A 21,381-nucleotide genomic window follows, 5' to 3' on the forward strand; every position below is an offset into this window, starting at 1 on the left:
TCCGGAATAGATACTCTCAGTTGTGTCCCGCCAGAGGCAGCATCGTTACAGAGGCATCCTTCATCTCCTCGTTATTCATTGACCAATTCAACCCATTGCCAAGAACAGCCCCTGGCCTTTCATCCAGGGTAAGTGGAGGGTCTGTGGCTTCCCATAGCTGCCTGATGGCTCAGCCTGAATTTGTCTCTGTCCTGGCCTGGGACCTCAGGGGCCAAAGAGCTGCAGCTGGGCTATGGTAAGAGCTGCCCGGGCAGCTGTGAGGAGCCACAGACCCTCCATCTACCCTGGGCAGGGGGCACAGAGGGCAGGGACACAGGCTGGGGGCGGCTCTTGGGGTGGGAGGCATCCTGGGCAGGTGTTGGGTCACAGTGGGTCCCACAATTTTCCAGGATTTCTAGGCTGCTCTTACGGAGGCTGGGCTACAGCTTCTGGCCTGGGCAAGGGGCAGGGACTCTGGGGGAGTGGAGGAGGCCAGGCCCATGGCAAAAACTGGGAAGGCCGGTGACCCCCCCCATCCCAGCACCCCTGGCTGTATGTACTGTACACTGAAATGTAACTACGATATTTACATTCCAGTGGATTTATTTTATAATGATATGGTAGAAAGGAGAACGAAAAGCCATTTTTCAGTACTAGTGGGCTGTGACACTTGTGCTTTTCTATGTCACATTTTGTAAGCAAGTCGTTTTTAAGGGAGGTGACACCTGGGGGTCCGCAAGACAAATCAGACTCCTCTAGAGGGACCAGTGGTCTGGAAAGGTTCAGAGCCACTGTCCTGGCACACACATGGCATTCTGCTGCCACAGCCTCCTAGCGAAGTCCCTGTGTGCATGGGAGCTAAGGAAAGAGCTGGGTTTTCCCATGGGGCAGCGAGCTGTGCAGCTGGCCCTGCCAAACAGGCCTCTTCCCAGAGGATGCACTGATGAGTGATAAGGCCACATTTTGGCTCCCCCTCGACTGTCCTGGGCACTGAGCTTTCCAGAGCTTGCTTTAATATTGAACTCCCATCACAATTATTCGTCTGTGCCCCCAGGGCCTGCCCCTTGCGTGCACCTGGCAAATTGCCCATTTCTGTCCAAATTCTCTTCCTATGAATTCTTACCCTCCCCTTTTCAATTGCTTTTGCCAAAAGGCTTAGGGCTGGGAAGAGAGGCCTGAGAGGGGATCCACCCAGGCCACCTAGATCGACATGTTGCCAGCATAAGCCTCTACAGGGGCAAAGCTGGGAGTGGTTTAGATTAATACCCTGTAGGAACATGGCAGGGTTTGGGGTTTTTTTGAACTGAAACCGTTGTCTTCATCCCAGCTGCTGTTATCTATTTCAGGCCCACCGTGTGCTTGGAGAGCTGGAGAACATGGCCTCCCAGGAGGGAAGGTGCCTTCCAGCCTGGAGAGACAGCCCTGTGACTGGCAGACGATCCTACTCCAAGCTTGTTTCACCATCAGCAACTCCTTCCTCCACAAATCTCTGCCCTTCTCTCACAATTTTGAAAAGCACTATTTAAAAATGATGTCCCCGCAGAGCTGGAGCACAGCAGTTCTCACCTTTCTCTGAGCCTCTCCATCTACATAGCAGGGCAGGACCCCCTGGCGGAGAACTCCTGGTGCTGGTCACCACTAGCTGCAGCTGTACTGTCATTCCCTCCTTCCCTGCTCTGAAAATGTGAACGACTTACACTGGGGCAGGGTACAGATGCTAGGTGCTCTGCTTCTACTCCAGCCCCATCAGTTATTTCCTTATGCAGTGCAAGGCCCTGGGCTCTCCAATCTATCCCCCCACCCCACCCCAAATATTCTGCTCCTTGGCAGCCTCTTGCAGAAGGGAGGGGCCTGACTGTCACTCACTTGCTCCTTTAAGCAGCCCATTCAACCCATGGCTCTTAACACCTGACCGGGTCTCACATCCTCTCCCTGCTGTGGGGAAGTTAAGACTGAAAATCATTTCTACACCCTGGGGAAAAATTTAACCATGTGCAAAAGTAGGAAGAGATCACACAGAAAACAGAATTCAGACAAAAGCATTTGTATTTACAGAAAAAAAAAGTTGTTATCACAGTAACAAGGTAAAAAATTCTAAACACCAACTGTGCTCTACAGCGTCACAGATCATCTGACATCTTCCTCAAACACAGACACAGTCAGCGACCAGAGTAGAGACAAAGCCGAGGAACAGGCGCACAAGTGTAGACAAATTACAACAGCCTCGCTAGCTTGGCTGAGTAAAGTCAATGGAACAGAGTCCGGGGGTTACTGGAGCCAGGGGCTGGTTTCAGGAATCACTGGGGCTGGTCACCTCACTCTCTCCTCCTGTCTCCATCTCGCTGCTCCCCGGCTCCTTTCCCTCCGTGGGCAGGTTTCCTTCTCCTGCCTTCACCCCCTGGCAGACACTGATGGGAACGTCTCTCCCCTGTGCCGCTGGCAGGGCCAGACGTGGCGCCTCGATGCAGAGCTGCCCATCCTGGGACAGGGAGCAGAGCACGGCCTGCACGTTCACGTCTTCCGGCAGGAGAGTTTCTCTGCGGATCTCTCTGTATTCGTGGGAGCGGACTCCAGCCTCCGACTCCGTTTTCTTCTCACGCTTCCCCGTCACCGTCAGCTTCCTCCCGTCCACTCTCACCATCAGCTCAGCTGGGGAGAAGCCGCTCACGTCCATGGAGAGCTGGTACCTCTCCTTCCCCTGCGCCTGGGACCCGGGCTCCTTCCCAGCACCTTCAGCCAGGGTCTGGCTGCTCTGCCTCGGGGTCCTGCTCCCCTCGCCCTCCCCGCAGAGAAGGGGATAAGCCAGAAGGAGGGAGTGTCTCATTCGCTCCATCTCGTCCAGGTGCGTCTGCACGTCCCCCACCAGCTGCTCCAAGAGGCTGTGGGGACCCGGCCCCAGGAGGCTGGACACTGGGGCTCTGCTGCGAAGCCACACGGGGCCATAGTCACGCGACTGCCACACTCGGAGCGGGAACATCCTGCGCGGGGCCGGGAGTGGCTGGTCCGAGTTCAGCTGCTGCTGGAGCTGCCTCTGCCTGGCTCCCTGCGGGGCTGCTGCTCACTGGCTGCGGCAGCCCCAGCGCCGCCTTTTCTACCGGGCTGGGGGCGGGCCGGGCACCTCGGGAACCTTCCTGCTCCTGCGGGCTGGGGGGGGGGGGGCTGGCTCGGGAGGGGCGGGGTTGGGGGCGGGGCCCGGCTCGGGAGGGGCGGGGCTGGGGGCGGGGCCTGGCTCTGCACGGCTGGGGGCGCCCAGCAAGCTCTCGTAGCCGGTAGCGGGCGGAGCTCTCGGGCTGGGCTTTGCTGGAGCCTTCCCGATCCCGGTGATGGGGGGGTGGGGTCTCAGCGCCGGGGGCACGGGGAGTCAGCTCCCGGTCGGTGTCTGGGGGGGGCGGGGCGGGTTGGACAATCCATGTGCGGAGCAGACACGTGAGATTGGCGAACACCCCCACAGCGCGCGTGTAATAAACAGTAACAAAGACTCGTGTCCGGTCCGGGGGAGGGTGGGGGTCACACCCGCATCTGTCTCTGCCCCGCAGCTGCTCCTCCTAGGCTCTGGCTGAGGCAGGAGCTGGGGGCGGTGGGAGGGGGGGCTGAGCAGCAGGGAGAAGACCCTCCCCTAGCGCCCCCCCCATTCACAAACACCAGGCAGGAGCTTCAGGGCAGCTGAGAAACCCTCCAAGTTTGGCCGCCCCACAAGCGGCAGATCCCGACCCCTGCGGGGGCAGCGGCTGGAGCGAAGCTCGGGGGGGGGGGCACTTTATGGCAAACGTGACTCTGGTTCCTCGAGGGCGGGGGGGGAGGCTGCCCGGCGCGGGGTGTCTTGCTGCCGGGCTCGGACATCCCCCGGCAGAGCCGGTCTGCAGCCTCTGCCCAGCCGCTGAGACCCCCAACTCCAGCCCGTGCCCCGGCGCTGAGTCCCGCTCCCCATCACAGCGGGACCGGGAAGATTCCAGCAAAGCCCGGGAGCTCCGCCCACTGGCGGCTCCTAGAAGCTGCTGAGCCCCCAGCCAGGCCCCGCCCCCAGCCCCGCCCCTCCCGAGCCAGGCCCCCCCCAGCCCGCAGGAGCAGGAAGGTTCCCGAGGTGCCCGGCCCGCCCCCAGCCCGGTAGAAAAGGCGGCGCTGGGGCTGCCGCAGCCAGTGAGCAGCAGCCCCGCAGGGAGCCAGGCAGAGGCAGCTCCAGCAGCAGCGTCTCAGCAGCTGAACTCGGACCAGCCACTCCCGGCCCCGCGCAGGATGTTCCCGCTCCGAGTGTGGCAGTCGCAAGACTATGGCCCCGTGTGGCTCCGCAGCAGAGCCCCAGTGTCCAGCCGCCTGGGGCCGGGTCCCCACAGCCTCTGGGACCAGCTGGTGGGGGACGTGCAGACGCACCTGGACGAGATGGAGCGAATGAGACACTCCCTCCTTCTGGCTTATCCCCTTCTCTGCGGGGAGGCCGAGGGGAGCAGGACCCCGAGGCAGAGCAGCCAGACCCTGGCTGAGGGTGCTGGGAAGGAGCCCGGGTCCCAGGCGCAGGGGAAGGAGAGGTACCAGCTCTCCATGGACGTGAGCGGCTTCTCCCCAGCTGAGCTGATGGTGAGAGTGGACGGGAGGAAGCTGACGGTGACGGGGAAGCATGAGAAGAAAACGGAGTCGGAGGCTGGAGTCCGCTCCCACGAACACAGAGAGATCCGCAGAGAAACTCTCCTGCCGGAAGACGTGAACGTGCAGGCCGTGCTCTGCTCCCTGTCCCAGGATGGGCAGCTCTGCATCGAGGCGCCACGTCTGGCCCTGCCAGCGGCACAGGGGAGAGACGTTCCCATCAGTGTGTGCCAGGGGGTGAAGGCAGGAGAAGGAAACCTGCCCACGGAGGGAAAGGAATCGGGGAGCAGCGAGATGGAGACAGGAGGAGAGAGTGAGACCAGCCCCAGAGATTCCTGAAACCAGCCCCCAGCTCCAGTAACCCCCGGACTCTGTTTCATTGACTTTACTCGGCCAAGCTAGTGAGGCCGTTTGTAATTTGTCAACACTTGTGCGCCTGTTCCTCGGCTTTGTCTCTACTCTGCTCGCTGACTGTTTCTGTGTTTGAGGAAGATGTCAGATGATCTGTGATGCTGTAGAGCACAGTTGGTGTTCAGAATTTTTTACCTTGTTACTGTGATAACTAAACTTGTTTTGTACTGTAAATAAAATGCTGTTGTCTGAATTCTGTTTTCTGTGTGATCTCTTCCTACTTTTGCACATGGTTCAATTTTTCCCCAGGGTGTAGAAATGATTTTCAGTCTTAACTTCCCCACAACAGGGGGAGGATGTGAGACCTGGTCAGGTGTTAAGAGCCATGGGTTGGATGGGCTGGTTAAAGGAGCAAGTCAGGCCCCTCGCTTCTACAGGAGACTGCCAGGGAGCAGCGAGATGGAGACAGGAGGAGAGAGTGAGGTGACCAGCCTCTGAGATTCCTCAAACCAGCCACCGACCCCCGTAACCCGGGGACTCTGTTCCATCAATTCCCCTCAGCCCTGGGTCTGGATGTGAATGTTTTGAAGCCCATTCTTGGGCTGCCAGGAGCTGTTCTGTTCTCTGTGTCTCTTTGTAGGAGCTGGGACTGTGCGATGCTTTGTGAGTGCTTTGTATTAGGGTTTGGGGGTTTGTACCATTTTTACCCCTCTCATGAATTACAAAATAAAGAATTTTATTTTAAGCACCACCTTGTTTCATGTGATGAGCTCTAGTTCCTGTAAATCTATATTTAATGTTTACCCTGTAGAGAGAGACCCCACCCCTCATTTCTGCCAGGGCCAGTCCCCTCCTTGTTTGTAGCGATTCATGTGAAGGGGCGGATCAGGGCCCTGCTGAGTGTTGAGACCTGTTGGTCCTGTTGGTATCCAGTCTGAGATATTAGAAGAACAGTTGCAACAAAAGCCCAGTCACTGTTGTGAAGTATGGTGTCAGGAACTGGAGGAGGCTGGGAACTGAACAGCTGGGCCACGATCCTGAAAGGTACTTTTAATGACTTCTCTGCCTCTTTAGACTTTAAAAGCCCCTCTTTACACTTTTTTAGCATTTTCAAACCTACCTTAGATCATGGACCTCTCTGGGATGTCAAATTAAATAGAGCTTTTTAGTGGAAATACAGGGTGTTGTCTGCCTGGCAGTGTCTTTGAGTCACTATTTTATATCTAATTCTGGAAATGGACCACATCAGTTCTCAGCCTCCTTCACAGAAACCCTTTTCTCTTTAAAACGGGGGGGAGGGGGAGACACATAACCCTGGTTGGGGTTCAGATATGCTGAGTGTAGGGTCCTGGTCTGAGAGAAACAAAAAGTTGTGACTAAAGTCAGGTCATTGTTCTGAGTGTGTCAGTCAGGCCAGTGGTGCTCAAACTTTTCCTGTCGCTCCCCCCTTACCAGAAATGGAATCTATCCACCTTGCGCGCTGCCCTCCCCCCACCCCATTACTGCACAGCCCAGGCTTCCTCAGCAGTGAAGCCATGCCATGTCCCCCCCAAAAAAACAAACGAACATTTCTCTGTGCTCCCATGGGGAAGTGCACCCCAGACTGTGAGAGCCACTGACTAAAGGGGTGGGCACTTGGTCAGGGAGGGGACTAGGAACCAACTAGCAGCACTCTGTTTCTACCACCCCCATCCTGCAATTTGCCAGGTGCATGCAAGGGGCAGGCCCTGGAGGCACAGATGAATAATTGTGATGGGAGTTCAATATTAAAGCAAGCTCTGGAAAGCTCAGTGCCCAGGACAGTCGAGGGGGAGCCAAAATGTGGCCTTATCACTCATCAGTGAATCCTCTGGGAAGAGACCTGTTTGGCAGGGCCAGCTGCACAGCTCGCTGCCCCATGGGAAAACCCAGCTCTTTCCTTTGCTCCCAGGCACACAGGGACTTCGCTAGGAGGCTGTGGCAGCAGAATGTCATGTGTGTGCCAGGACAGTGGCTCTGAACCTTTCCAGACCTCTGGTCCCCCTAGAGGAGTCTGATTTGTCTTGCGGGCCCCCAGGTGTCACCTCACTTAAAAAAATGACTTGCTTACAAAATGTGACATAGAAATGCAAAAGTGTCACAGCCCACTAGTACTGAAAAATGGCTTTTAGTTCTTCTTTCTACCATATCATTATAAAATAAATCCACTGGAATGTATATATTGTAGTTACATTTCAGTGTACAGTACATACAGCCTGGGGTGCCAGAAGTGGGCAGGGGGGCTCTACAGGCCATGGACTTCCCAGTTTTCTGCCACGGGCCCGGCCTCTTGCCTTTGCTCTTCCGCTGAGTCCCCACCCCCTAACCAGGCCTTAAGCTGGAGCCAGGCCAGGGTAACAGAGGTCCAGGGATCCTGGTAAACCGCAGACCCGCCACTTGCACAGGGTGGGGGCACAAAAGAGCAGCCCCCAGCCTGTGCCCATGCCCTCTGGCCCCCCACCCAGGATAGATGGAGGATCTTTGGTCCCCACAGCTGTCTGCTCTTGCCATGGCCCGGCTGCAGCTCTTTGGTCCCTGAGGCCCCAGGACAGGACAGAAGCTGGAGCTGGGTCCGGGTAATAGTCATGCGGGCAGCTATGGGGAGCCACGGACCCTCCACCTGCCCTGGATGGAAGGCCAGAGGCTGGGGACAGAGACTCCTGCTCTTGGTAATGGGTTGAATTGGTCAATGAAAAAAAAATGAGATGACGGATGTCTCCTGCGGCCTCCCTTTTTTGGGGTCCTTGAAAGGAGACTTTGAAAAATTCTCATGCTCATTTTTGCCCAGCCCTGAGCGAAGGATTTTTTTTTCGAGAGGAAAGCCAGCAGGCCTTGCTCTTGTCTCAAGCAGAGGGTGGATTAGAGTTTGGGGGGGGTCCTGGGCTGGAGCAAGTGGGGCCCCTCCCCACTCCTTCCAATGGCAGTCCCTTCCAAGTGCGCCTGCCAGGGAGCTGGGGTGGGGCACGGAGGCGTCTCTCGGTCCCTGACAAGAGAGTCAGGAAGGCAGGGGGAGCAGGGCAAACCCCCACACCCTGAACCTGCTGCCCAGCAGGTGTGCCAGGTGGGCAGGGGGACCCCAATTGGCCAGGATCCTGCACATGGGCCCTGTTGGCCCAGTGGTTAATCCACTACTAGTCTTAGGACTTTGTTCTTCACCTGTGAGTCCTGGAATTGATCATGGTATCACGCCATCCAGCCCTCAGTTGGGATTCCTGATTGTCAGCCCCGAGAGGCTTCCGGCACCATCCTGTGAGATCCTGTTCCATCTCCCTTCCTGTCACGATGCTGTTCTGGCGGGACCCAACTGAGAGTGCCAATTCAGGACCAATTGCTTAAACAGGGCAGTTACAGCCCTAGGCTGGGGTTTTTCCACCTCTAAGGCAAATCAAACCAGCCAGACAAAAATGACTTCGGTTTCACCCCACTGGCTAACCACAAGTCACACAAGCAATTTCCTTAGACACTCCAGTCTCCCAGTATCACCACCAGTGCCACCCGTCCTGGGGATGAATGGTTATTGCAAACCAACACCCTAGTAAAAGAAAAAGGTTTTCTCGATCCCAAAGGACCAAGCCCCAGACCCAGGTCAATATACACATCAGATCTTACCCACAAATCACGCTGTTGCCAATCCTTTAGCATCTAAAATCTAAAGGTTTATTCATAAAGGGAAAAAGAGATGAGAGCTAGAATTGGTTAAATGGAATCAATTACATACAGTAATGACAAAGTTCTTAGTTCAGGCTTGTAGCAGCGATGGAGTAAACTGCAGGTTCAAATCAAGTCTCTGGAACATCCCCAGCTGGGATGGGTCATTCAGTCCTTTGTGCAGAGCTTCTGTTTGTAGCAAAGTCTCTCCAGAGGTAAGAAGCAGGATTGAAGACAAGATGGAGATGAGGCATCAGCCTTATATAGGCACTTCCAGGTGTAAGAACACTTCTTTGTTCTTACTGTGGAAAGTTACAGCAAAATGGAGTTTGCAGTCACATGGGCCAGTTTCTGCACACCCCGCTGAATCACAAGGCATATCTGCCTCCTCTCAATGGGTCAATTGTATTGCTGATGGTCCTTAATGGGCCATCAAGCATGCTAAGCAGAGCTAACGCCCACTTGTCTGGGATCTTTCCCAGTAACACAGCACAAGTTTGAAATACAGACAGTATACAGCCAATATTCATAACTTCAACTACAACATGATACAGACATACAGACAGCATAATCATAACCAGTAACCCGTAACCTGGTCTTAGACACCTTATATGACCCCTTTTACATAAGATCTGGTGCCACTACAGGACCTTGGTTGCAACCCATGTTCTATATGGTTCCAGTTTCTATCAATAACGTCACACCTCCAACGAAAAATTGATGCAGGAAGGGATGACACAGACATCACTGACTGCATCCCAAGAGCTCCCCATCCTGGGTTCTGTCTTATTACAGCTTGTACTGGGTTAGAAGCCATATTAGTGTGTAACAGAAATGCTTTACCAAACTCATGTTCAATAACACGATTGAATCTCTTTACAAACTTAAGGTAAAACTTGGTTAGAACAATAGTGGATTGGATCTGCTTTTGCAGCAGGATTCCTGTATGTCTCATATGATCTTCCCAAGAGCTAAAGAAACTAGCTATTTTATCTATACAAGCTCTGGCAAATGCTTGGAACCAAATTAACATCAGATTAACATAGATATTAATGTTGTTCACAGTGTAGGAATCTTGGCATTTAGCCATGAAAGCAATATGGTAGTGTGCCTTAGTTTCCCTTTTCATACAGCACATCAAGTCTGGAATGTCTTTTCTTCTGTGAAAAGTTTCAAGACTGTTTACAGGCACTAGCAGTGAAACATTAGTATAGCAAGGCCTTTTAACATAAAGTATGTTCTCATGTACTGCTTTCAACACGTTTAAGGGACTTTCCAAAGGATTGGGCACATTGGACATTCTTACAATTCTTGGTAATAGCAACACATTAGTTACAAAAATCACCATTAGCAATAACAACATATTCATTGCAAGTGTCCATTTACAATTACGTTTGTTATGCCACACCTTTGGCTCAGTACCGTTGGAGTTTGGGAATTTTAGGGTTAACTTTTGGCTTTCCTTTGCAAAATTCAGTTTTCTCTTTTCTCCTTGTCCTGCAGGATCAAACCCTGATTCCTCTTGCTTAACCACATTCAGTGGCTGATGGGGTGGGCTCCCTGTGCTAACAGCTATTAGCAAGTCTTTCTTCTCCCTGCCAGTCAGGGAATTTGCATTAACACAGACACTAGATTTTAGATTTTTAGCTGCTATGCATTCCAAGGCTGGACTCTGTCTTACAGAGATACCCCACAAATTCAAAGGGTTTGAGGGTAAGAGATTGTTTGCTCTTCCCTGCATCCTCAATTGTTCAGACATGAAACCGTTTAGCTCTGAAACACCAGCAACCAAATCTCTCCTTAGACCCTGAAGCACAGACTGCTCACTTACAAAATTAGCATGGAGACAGTCCTGTCCCAACCTCATTGTCTTCCCAACAAGCTGGCCACACACAGCCACGGAGTTATAGGCAGGGCCGGCCTTAGGATTTATGGTGCCCTAGGCGAGATTATTAAACTGGTGCCCCTGTGCCTGATCTGCTCTTAGCAACACAAACATAAGCTTATAGTATTGGAAAACTTGCCACATTCACATTATTAAAACCAGTTTAACTTAATTAAGCACACTGTAATGTTGATGGACTAGCACTAAAGAAGCAGCACTATAGAAAAAATTCTGATATGACAGAATGATGCAAATATATTTTTTTTAATTTATCAAAATTTTATTGGAAATTTATATGAAGAGGTATTGAAACAAAGATTTGTTTTTAATTAAAAGCAATCTTTCTGGCTTTTTTGGCTGCAAAATCAGTAATAATGTCATCCTATGACAAAGACAAAGTCGTGTCTTGTTCGATCGCAAGAATAGCAAGACCAGTCAAGCGTTCCTGACTCATTGTAGAGCGGAGATAGTTTTTAATGAGCTTTAGTTTTGAGAAACTCCGTTCTCCTGATGTTTCTGTTACAGGAATTGTCAGTAAAATACGAGTGGCAATGTACACATTAGGATATATGTCAACAAGTTTGCGGGTATGAATAAACTGTACAATATCCATCACTGATTTTGCATGTGGCAACATTGATGACAGTGTACTCAATTCTTCGTACAGTTCAAGTCCATTTAAATCAAAACTATCACCGTGCTTCAGGAGGCTCTCTAGATTCTTGCACTTTGTCATTAGTTGCTCGTTTTCCTATTTTGTTGAATTTAGTTATGTCATACAAAAATCCAAACTGTTCATGGTGTACTTACAAGGTATTAAACCTTTCATCAACAGCAGATACTGCTTTATCCATCACAACATTAAAAAATTCAACCTCAAATTTCTTTTCTGGATCGTCTATGGGCATGATCTGCTGTACAGATTCTTCACAAAGAAGTGTCCCTGGCCTTTTAAACTCTTATTAACTATGTATTTACTTTATGAAAGTTGGAGAAAACATTGTGAAAACGTAAAACATTGGCTGCCCAAATTCTGGGCTGGCAAAAGTTATACTGACTCACAGGGGAAAAAAAAAAGCAGGAGAATCTTAGTACAACATATGGTCACTCTATACCAGGGGTCGGGTCGGCAACCTTTCAGAAATGGTGTGCCAAGTTCACTGTAATTTAAGGTTTCTCGTGCCAGTAATACATTTTAATGTTTGTAGAAGGTTTCTCTCTATGTCTATATTATATAAATAAACTATTGTTATTATCTGAGGTCTTGGCCACCGGTCCTGCTCAGGCCACTGCCAGCTGAGTAAATGAAACCCCAAATAGGCAGCGGGCTGGTGGCTGGAACCCTAGACAAGGATCCCAGGCCCTGCTCAGCCCGCTGCTGGTCTGGGGTTCTGACCACCAACTCCTGCCAGCCAGGATCCCGGCCGCCAACCCCCCCTCAGCCCGCTACCAGCCTGGGATTCTGCTCACCCAGGCTGGCAGGAGGCAGAGTGGGGCTGGCGGCTGAGCTCCTGACTGGCAAGAGGCCGGCAGCCGGAACCCCGGAGTAGCAGTAGGCTGAGTGCTGCTGGCACCCCAGACTGGCAGCAGACTGAGCCACTGAACCCCCCACCGCCCCTGCTCAGCCCGCCGCCAGCCCACTCAGCCTGCCACCAGCCCACTTAGCCCGCTGCCGGCTGAGTGAATGGAACCCCAGGCTGACAGCAGGTTGAGTGGTTAAACTGGCCTGCTCAGCCCACTGCCAGCCTGGGGTTCCTTGGGGGTCCCCAGGCCAGCAGTAGGTGCTGAGTGGGGCCGATAGCTGGTATTCCAGCTGGCAACAGGGCAGCAGCCGGAACCCCAGAGCAGTGATGGGCTGAGCTGCTCAGCTTGCTGCTGCATACCATCAAAAATCAGCTCACCTGCCACCTTTGACACATGTGCCGTAGGTTGCCGACCCCTGCTTTATACACTAGTAAGGAGATGAGCATATTACAGTTGTTGGAGGGCTCTTATCAGGAGTAACAGGCTGTAGGAAAGTCAGTCAACATTTTTGGTTTCTCTGATGACCCACTCCCTGCCTCAAACCAAGCCTGTCACTAATAATTGTCAACAACTTAATTTTCTGTTTCTGGCTAAGATATTGATTTAAAAAAAAATATTGAAATTGGATTCAGGATTGTTAGCAAGAATTTTTGGCAAACAAAGTTGTTAAATGACAATCTAAATGGCAACACAGTACTGCTTTCATGCTTGGCTCACCCCCCAGCCTGCTGGTCCAACAGCTGCAGTAGAGGAGGAGATAGGTGGAAAACTGCAGGACCCCAAAATCCACCTCTTGGCGTACAGAGTGGCAACAGCAGCAGCAAACCCTCAGGTCCAATCACACGCCAATGGGCACCACCACCAGCCTTCTGGACCATGGTGAAGTTAGCACAGCATCTGATCTCAGGGACAGGGTACCCATGGAGCCACAGCAGCTCATCCTGCCCTGTGCAGCTCCCCCCGGATGAGATGGATCACTGGCAGCTGCCAGCCCGAGGGACAGGCGCTCCCCAGCTAGGGTGGCCAGATCCAGATGTCCTGATTTTATAGAGCCAGCCCCGATATTTGGAGCTTTGTCTTATATAGGCACCAATTACCCCACCTAGAGTGACCAGACAGAAAGTGTGTAAAATCAGGACAGGGATGGGTGGGGGTGGGGGGTGGGGGTAAAAGGAGCCTATATAAGAAAAAGACCCCAAAATTGGGACTGTCCCTATAAAATAGGGATATCTGCTCACCCTACCCCAATCCCCTATCCTGATTTTTCACACATCTGGCTAACCCCAGCCAAGCCCTGTGTGACATTCCAATTCTGGCTGCCTGCGGAGGAAGTGAGTTACTTTCACCTTCATTCCTCAGCACGCAGCCAGTCTCCCCTCCTCCCCCAGCACCTCACCCAACCCAGACCTGACGGAGGGGAGGGAGGAGAGAGAGAGGGGTGCTCCTGGGGAGGAGGGAGAAAAGAGGGGGTGCTCCGTGGGGCAGAGGGGAGGTGAGCTCCTTTCCCAATCCCTACCCTCTCCCTTTCCCAGAGACCCCAGCAGCCAATCCCATTCCTCAGACTGTGCTGCATTCGGCTCTCTCTAGGACCCAGCAGCCCTGCTTCTACACTGTCTGGGCTGCCTGCTGCGTGGTGCCCCCAGGGAGAATGAGGCCCTACGCGGTTGCCTATTCTGCCTATGCCTAAGGACGGCCCTGGTTATAGGGCTGCTCAACCTTCTTAACAGCTTCTACTCCATCTGAGACCTTTTTAAAGTTACCTATACTGGATCTTTCAAAAGGAAAGTCAGTGGATCCATTCACAACAGAAAACTGTTGGCTGTTAGGAACTAAAACTTCCTTGATTAAATCACTTTTACACCCTTCAGTTGCAGTAAACTGTTTCCACAGGTTCCCACGAGGATTCCTTTCCCTATGAGCTTCTCTAAACAGCAATTCATCCCTCTCAGAAATTCTGCCCTTACCCTCTTCACCTAGGGCTTGCTCTAAAGGAACACTTCTCTGAGCAACCACAGGCTCTTTCTGGGTCTCACTTATATTCAGAATTACCTCAGGCCCATCAGGCAGATCTCTACACAATTCCCTTTTAGGCAAACGTATAGACTTTCTAGCTAACAAGATAGAAGCCTTCTCCTTCCCTTGGCCATGAACAGGTTCAGGAATTTTTTCCTTCTTGCTACAAGTTGTCAAACTGTCAGCAGGTAACACAATTAAATCACCTTTTTGCTCTCCTTGTGCCCTGGCTAGGGTATTACCCTGATCAGACAGAACTGCTACACCCTTTTCCAGCCACACATTAGCAACCGGCAAACTACAAGCACCAGAATTGTCAGGTCTCTGGGATTTTGCTATGACACTAACTGGATGCAACCTAGTCACAGTGCCATTCTCCCCAGCAGACACAAACTTGGGACCATTCCCTTCCTGGGCTTTAGCTGTATTTACAACCAACTCTGAGACAACTGCACTATTCTGAACCATCACAGGCTGAAAGGCACTTCTGTCTGCTCCACAGACACAGAAAAGCTGGAGCCACCTTCTGCTTCACCAGACATGCAGCTTGGGATCTCACTTCCCTTGTCCCAGCACACAGGGCTGTTCACAGACAACTGCTTGGAGACTGAGGTAGCTTCCTCCATAGGCCAGTCAATACCCCTGACAGACACAGGCACATTTCCTTCACTGTCACATTTCTCCACACAGGAAACAGGTAAGGGATAGGGACACTCATCTTCCACTATCCCTGTCTTCCCACACTGCTGACTAGACAAAGCCATTGGCTCACAAGGCTGCCTAGGCTCATCCAGACTTTCCCTACCAGGCATATTGCCACTCCCAACAGATAAGCTGCTGCTTTTTTCACTACACTGAGCTACTTCCAGCAAATCACAGTTACCCATTTCAGGTTCCCTTTTACAAGCTGCACTAGCCACCAATCCATCACCCATCACAAATCTACCCTTTCCTTCCTCCGTTAGGGCTTCCACCTGACCATCTACTTTAATCTGCTTCTGAGAAACATTTTCCTCCCCAATGAGATCTTTTTGCTCTTGATCTAACGTCAGATTCACTTCTGAGACATTAGACAGACATTCAGAAACTCCATTCACAGACACACTGCTTTCTTGAACAGACAAACAGCTATTATCCACCAGGTTAGACTCCCCCTCTCCCTGGCCATAGCAAAACTGGTTACACACAGAAAACTGCCCAGAGTAATACCAGATATCAACATAGTTATAAACTGGATTGTGAAGAGGATACAGTTTTCGCTGTTCTTCCCTTGCTTTTTGGACTTGGAGCCGAAGTCTGGCAGTTTCTTGTTGCATCTTGTGAGTCTCTTGTTCCCACTCCTGTTGCCTTTGTCGAGCTTTCTCCTCAGCAGCCAGCAGTTCCAGACGCCCCTTGCGAGCTTTTTCTTCTCTCTCATTAGCTTCTTTCTCTCGTTCAGCGGCCTCTTCCTCCAGCTGGGCCAAGGCTGCTTTTCTTTCATTCGAATTTCTGCCAGTTTTTGCTCATATTCAAGCTGCAGGCTGTCCATCAGGGCTTGCAGTTTCATTGCTTTTGCTGATGCTTTCTGGCTCATGGTTACTGATCTTTAACCCACCAAATTCTCAATCCCGATTTCCAAATTTGGATAGCGTGGGGTTCTGACCCAAAGCTTAATTGACCTAGTTCTGTGGATCCTAGCACAACTATGCCACTGTGACGATGCTGTTCTGGCAGGACCAAACTGAGAGTGCCAATTCAGGACCAATTGCTTAAACAGGGCAGTTACAGCCCTAGGCTGGGGTTTTTCCACCTCTAAGGCAAACCAAACCAGCCAAACAAAAATGACTTCGGTTTCACCCCACTGGCTAACCACAAGTCACACAAGCAATTTCCTTAGACACTCCAGTCTCCCAGTATCACCACCAGTGCCACCCGTCCTGGGGATGAATGGTTATGAAAACCAACATCCCAATAAAAGAAAAAGGTTCTCTCGATCCCAAAGGACCAAGCCCCAGACCCAGGTCAATATACACATTAGATTTTACGCACAAATCACGCTGTTGCTAATCCTTTAGCATCTAAAATCTAAAGGTTTATTCATAAAGGGAAAAAGACAGAGATGAGAGCTAGAATTGGTTAAATGGAATCAATTACATACAGTGATGGCAAAGTTCTTAGTTCAGGCTTGTAGCAGTGATGGAGTAAACTGCAGGTTCAAATCAAGTCTCTGGAACATCCCCAGCTGGGATGGGTCATTTAGTCCTTTGTGCAGAGCTTCTGTTTGTAGCAAAGTCTCTCCAGAGGTAAGAAGCAGGATTGAAGACAAGATGGAGATGAGGCATCAGCCTTATACAGGCACTTCCAGGTGTAAGAACACTTCTTTGTTCTTACTGTGGAAAGTTACAGCAAAATGGAGTTTGCAGTCACATGGGCCAGTTTCTGCACACCCTGCTGAGTCAAAAGGCATATCTGCCTCCTCTCAATGGGTCAATTGTATAGCTGATGGTCCTTAATGGGCCATCAAGCAGGCTAAGCAGAGCTAATGCCCACTTGTCTGGGATCTTTCCCGGTAACACAGCACAAGTTTGAAATATAGACAGTATACAGCCAATATTCATAACTTCAACTACAACATGATACAGACATACAGACAGCATAATCATAACCAGTAACCCATAACCTGGTCTTAGACACCTTATATGACCCCCTTTACATAAGATCTGGTGACACTACAGGACCTTGGTTGCAACCCATGTTCTATATGGTTCCAGTTTATATCAATAACGTCACACGTCCCCTTCCATGTAACTCTCTGACCAGCTATTCTTCATCGTCTCTCACTGTCTCAGCTTTCCATTGGGTCCTGAAACCAGCTGTACTGCACGCATCAGCACGGCAAGAGGAGAAGGCCCCTCCAGTGCTGCCCCATCTGAGGAGAAAGGAACCAAATAACATTCCTGACGAAATGTGAGCCCAGGTCCTGAGCCACAGGTGTTGAGGCCGACCGGCCAGCCTAATGCATCCAGGTGGGACTGAGCAGCCAACCAATGCTCCAAGATCGTCCACCAAAGCTGTATTTTCTCCACCTTTTCTATCCTGTCACTTCTCCACGTGGTGTTTGTCTGTCTGCCTGTCTATCTGTTAAAAACAGGAGATGTGAAGACGCTTCTGTGACTGTAGTAGTAGGATTTGATGTTTGTATTTTGTATAATTCTGTATCTGAGCTGATTTCAAGGCAGTGAGAGATCTTTTAGGGTCACCACTTCATTGCAGGTTTAGTATATTAATATAAGTAAAAGAATATGATTGTTTTCTCTTGCATTGCAATTTGATGTTCCTGTTCAAATGCTCTGTGTAAATCAATTCTGTGTTGTGTGTGAATGAGGAGTGTATGTGTTACTAGCTGAGTGTGAAGGTCATCACCAAACCAGATGTTTTAGGGATTGTGACAAAGTTCCTCCTCTACCTTGTTGGGTCTTGCACTTATTGGCGGATTTGCTCGCCTCACAGATTCACCCTGTGGGTCGGGAAACAGCCCAGAGACCTTCCCTTCTGGTAGAAACCACAGTCCAGGTCAATTCCTCCTGTGTCTGATCAGGAGTTGGGAGGTTTGGGGGGAACCCGGGCCCGCCCTCTATTCCAGGTTCCAGCCCAGGGCCCTGTGGACTGCAGCTGTCTAGAGTGCCTCCTGGTACAGTTGCGTGACAGCTACAACTCCTGGGCTACTTCCCCATGGCCTCCTGTCAAAAACAGATAGTTAAGGGTTAATGTCTCTTTTACCTGTAAAGGGTTACAAGCAGTGAACCGGGACCACCTGACCAGAAGACCAATCAGAAGACAAGATACTTTCAAATCTCGGTGGAGGGAAGTCTTTGTTTTGTGCTGTTTGTTTGTCTGTTGTTCTCTCTGGGTTCTGAGAGTAACCAGACATACCTAAGGCTCTCTAATTTCCTGTTCAAATAGCAAGTACAAGTAGAAGGGCAGTTTAGTCTTTTAGATTGTTTTCTGTATTTGCAAATGTGTATTGTGCTGGAAGGATTTTAATTTGTATTTGTGCTGGGAGGGAAGGCTTCTCTCTAGTGTCTAATAGCTGAAAGACCCTTTAACCTTTACCATCTTAATTACAGAGACAACTTTTACTTTTTTCTTTCTTTTATTAAAAGCTTTTCTTTTTAAAGACCTGTTTGATTTTTTCCCCTTGTTGAGGCTCAAGGGAATTGAGTCTGTACTCACCAGGGAACTGGTGGGAGACAGGGAGAGAGAAGGAAGGGGGGAAGGTGGAATCCCTCTGTTTTAGATTCACGGAGCTTGAATCTGTATTACCTCTTGGGGAAAGGGAAAGAGGAGGGGGCAAGGTGCACTCCTCTCTGTTTTTAGATTCAAGGAGTTTGAATCACAGTGATCTTCCAGGGTAACCCAGGGAGGGAAAGTTTGGAAGAGGCAACGGTGGGGAAAAGGGTTTACTTTCCTTGTGTAAGGTCCAGGGGGTCTGGGTCTTGGGGTCCTCTGAGAAGGTTTGGGGGGACCAGAGTGTACCAGGCACTGCAAGTCCTGGTTGGTGGCAGCACTACAAGATCTAAGCTGGTAATTAAGCTTAGGGGGATTCATGCTGGTACCCCATCTTTTGCCTGCTAACGGTTCAGAGTGAGGAATTGCACCATGCCATGTTGGCAGCATGTGGGATAGATGGAATCCAAAAGCCAGTAAGATTATTATTTTTCTTTTTTCTCTGCAAGCTGCTTATAAGCAGAGAGAAGGGGGGTTTTAAAAGCAAGTCTGCAGGGTTTTTTTTTTCTCTTCCTTCTGAGTACTCTGAAGGCAAAGACATTAAGTTTAATAAGGGTCTTTTGTTAAACAAAGCAGGCTTAAGCTGTGAACAGCAGAGATCAGCAAAACATATTTGCAAATCAAAGAGTTTCTTTTTTTTTTTAACTCTATAGGGAAAGGCTGTTTAAAAAGTGTTAAAAAAGACACTGTTGCTAAGCAACCCTAAGAAGGCAACAAAGAAGCAGCATTTCAGGCAGTAAACACCAGAGGGCGCCCCAACACAAGAAAGCAGGAATCATGACTACCAAGGAAGCACTGAAACAGGAACGGGCAAGACTATGCAGAGGCACAAATCAAAGATGCAGACCACAAGCGAGACATGGAAAGAAAACAGAAAGAAATAGAAATAAGAGAAAAAGAGGTGGAGCTGAGAGAAAGAGAAGAAAAAAACAAACAGGCAGCCCACAAAAGAGAACAAGAAGCCAAAGATGCGGCCCATCAACGAGAGATGGAGAAACACCAACAAGAAATGGAAAAACAACAAAAAGAGATGGAAAAGCAACAAAAAGAGAGGGAGAGAGGGAAAAAGAGAGAAAGCATGAACTGGAATTAGCGCAGGCCAGGCAGCATGCTCCAGCCAACCCTACCAACCCTTTGCCAGTTATTGTTCCACATCCCAAGAAATTTCCCACCTACAAGGCAGGTGATGACGCTGAGGCCTTCTTAGAAAATTTTGAAAGGACCTGCCATGGGTACAGTATCCCTGAAGACTAGTACATGATAGAACTGAGGCCACAGCTCAGTGGACTCTTAGCAGAGGTGGTGGCTGAAATGCTTAAGGAAAACATGAACGATTATAAACTTTTTCAAACCAAGGCCAGACTCAGAATGGGGATAACACCTGAGCATGCCCATCGGCGGTTCAGAGCCCTAAGGTGGAAACCAGATGTGTCATTTCCCCGACACGCCTACCACATTGGAAAGAATTATGAGGCCTGGATATCAGGAACAAAGGTTAACACTATGGACGAGCTACACCTCCTAATACAAATGGAGCAGTTCTTAGAGGGTGTTCCTGAGGAAATAGAAAGGTACATCCTAGATGGAAAACCCAAAACTGTAACCAAGGCGGGGGAGATTGGAGCCAAATGGGTAGAAGTGACAGAAAAGAAAAAAGCTACTGTCAAGGGGAACGAATATCCCAGGGGGCACACCGACAATAAACCCTACAACCGAGGACAACCCAAGACCCCACCTACAACCCAAGGAAAGCAGCAGACTCCCTATTCTCCCACCTCACCAGTCTCCAGTAACCCACCTCGGCCCAGTGACCAGTCAGTTGGGTGATGCTTTAAGTGTAACGAACTAGGACATATAAAGGCCAACTGCCCCAAGAACCCCAGCTGAGTGCAGTTCATTACACCACCATCACACCAACGATCCCCAGGCCCAGATGCCTCTCAAATGCCCTTGGAGCGAAGGGAAATTTTGAGAGTGGGCGGAAAGAAGGTTATTGCGTGGAGAGACATGGGGGCACAAGTGTCAGCTATCCACCAATCCATGGTGGACCCCAAATTCATCAACCCAAAGGCCCAAGTGACAATTTACCCCTTCATGTCACAAGCTGTAGACTTGCCTACAGCTGAACTGCCTGTCCAGTACAAAGGCTGGTCAGGAATGTGGACTTTTGCAGTCTATGACAATTATTCCATCCCCATGCTACTGGGGGAAGATTTGGCCAACCAGGTAAAGCAGGCCAAGAGGGTGGGAAAGGTTACCCGCAGCAAAACCAGGCAAGCTTCCAGACCCATCCCTGTTCCTGAGCCATCCACAGAGGCCCCGTCTGTGTTACCAGAGACCCAGACGGAGGTAGTGGACCCGGATCCCTTACCAATGACTGAAACAGCCACAGTGCCTCCAATCCCAAACCAGGAACTGGAAAAGCAGCCAGCACCAGAACCGTTGCCAGCACTGACGCCAGCGCTTGCAAACTCATCTTCAACTCCAACGCCAGAGGGCACCAGCGAGCCTGAACTGGCAGAAGCAGCAGACAACCACACCCAAGAGGCTCAGCTAGAGCCTGAAATACCCACCTGGTGCACCAGCGGAGAGCGGTTCACCAGCAACAAAAACAACCCCATCACCTACATCGCTTCCAGAGGGACCAAGCACAAGTCCCCAGTCTAAGGAAGAACTGGTGACCCCAGCCTCAAGGGAACAGTTCCAGACTGAGCAGGAAGCAGATGACAGCCTTCAGGAAGCTTGGGCGGCGGCACGGAGCACCCCACCACCTCTCAGCTCTTCTCACCGATCCTGGTTTGTTATAGAACAAGGACTTTTATATAAGGATACTCTTTCTGGTGGACACCAGGAAGACTGGCATCCGCAAAAACAGTTGGTGGTTCCAACTAAGTACCGGGGAAAGCTCTTAAGCTTAGCCCATGATCCTCCCAGTGGCCGTGCTGGGGTGAACAGAACCAAAGACCGGTTGAGGAAGTCCTTCCACTGGGAGGGGATGGGCAGGGACATTGCCAAGTATGTCTGGTCTTGTGAGGTGTGCCAAAGAGTGGGAAAACTCCAAGACCAGGTCAAGGCCCCTCTCCAGCCACTCCCCATAATTGAGGTTCCATTTCAGCGAG

At 50.6% G+C, this 21,381-nt stretch overlaps 2 protein-coding genes across 2 annotated transcripts; one reads left to right on the plus strand and one right to left on the minus strand.

The window, feature by feature from the left end:
* Positions 1 to 2,007: 2,007 nt before the first annotated feature.
* LOC115645250 (heat shock protein 30C-like) lies at positions 2,008 to 3,091 on the minus strand. Its single transcript, XM_030549619.1, has one exon. The coding sequence runs from the start codon at positions 2,954 to 2,956 to the stop codon at positions 2,270 to 2,272; it is 687 nt and encodes a 228-aa protein (XP_030405479.1). The 5' UTR covers positions 2,957 to 3,091; the 3' UTR covers positions 2,008 to 2,269.
* Positions 3,092 to 4,029: 938 nt separating this feature from the next.
* LOC115647165 (heat shock protein 30C-like) lies at positions 4,030 to 5,161 on the plus strand. The gene has a single exon (XM_030553933.1). It carries the CDS (start codon positions 4,213 to 4,215, stop codon positions 4,894 to 4,896), a length of 684 nt encoding a protein of 227 aa, XP_030409793.1. The 5' UTR covers positions 4,030 to 4,212; the 3' UTR covers positions 4,897 to 5,161.
* The last annotated feature ends 16,220 nt before the right edge of the window (positions 5,162 to 21,381 follow it).

This window comes from Gopherus evgoodei, chromosome 2, assembly GCF_007399415.2.
Source record: "Gopherus evgoodei ecotype Sinaloan lineage chromosome 2, rGopEvg1_v1.p, whole genome shotgun sequence".
Classification (NCBI taxonomy): Eukaryota; Metazoa; Chordata; order Testudines; family Testudinidae; genus Gopherus; species Gopherus evgoodei.

Coding starts and splice junctions, on each gene's coding strand:
- LOC115645250 (XM_030549619.1), bottom strand. CDS start 2,956: ATGTTCCCGCTCCGAGTGTGGCAGTCGCGTGACTATGGCCCCGTGTGG.
- LOC115647165 (XM_030553933.1), top strand. CDS start 4,213: ATGTTCCCGCTCCGAGTGTGGCAGTCGCAAGACTATGGCCCCGTGTGG.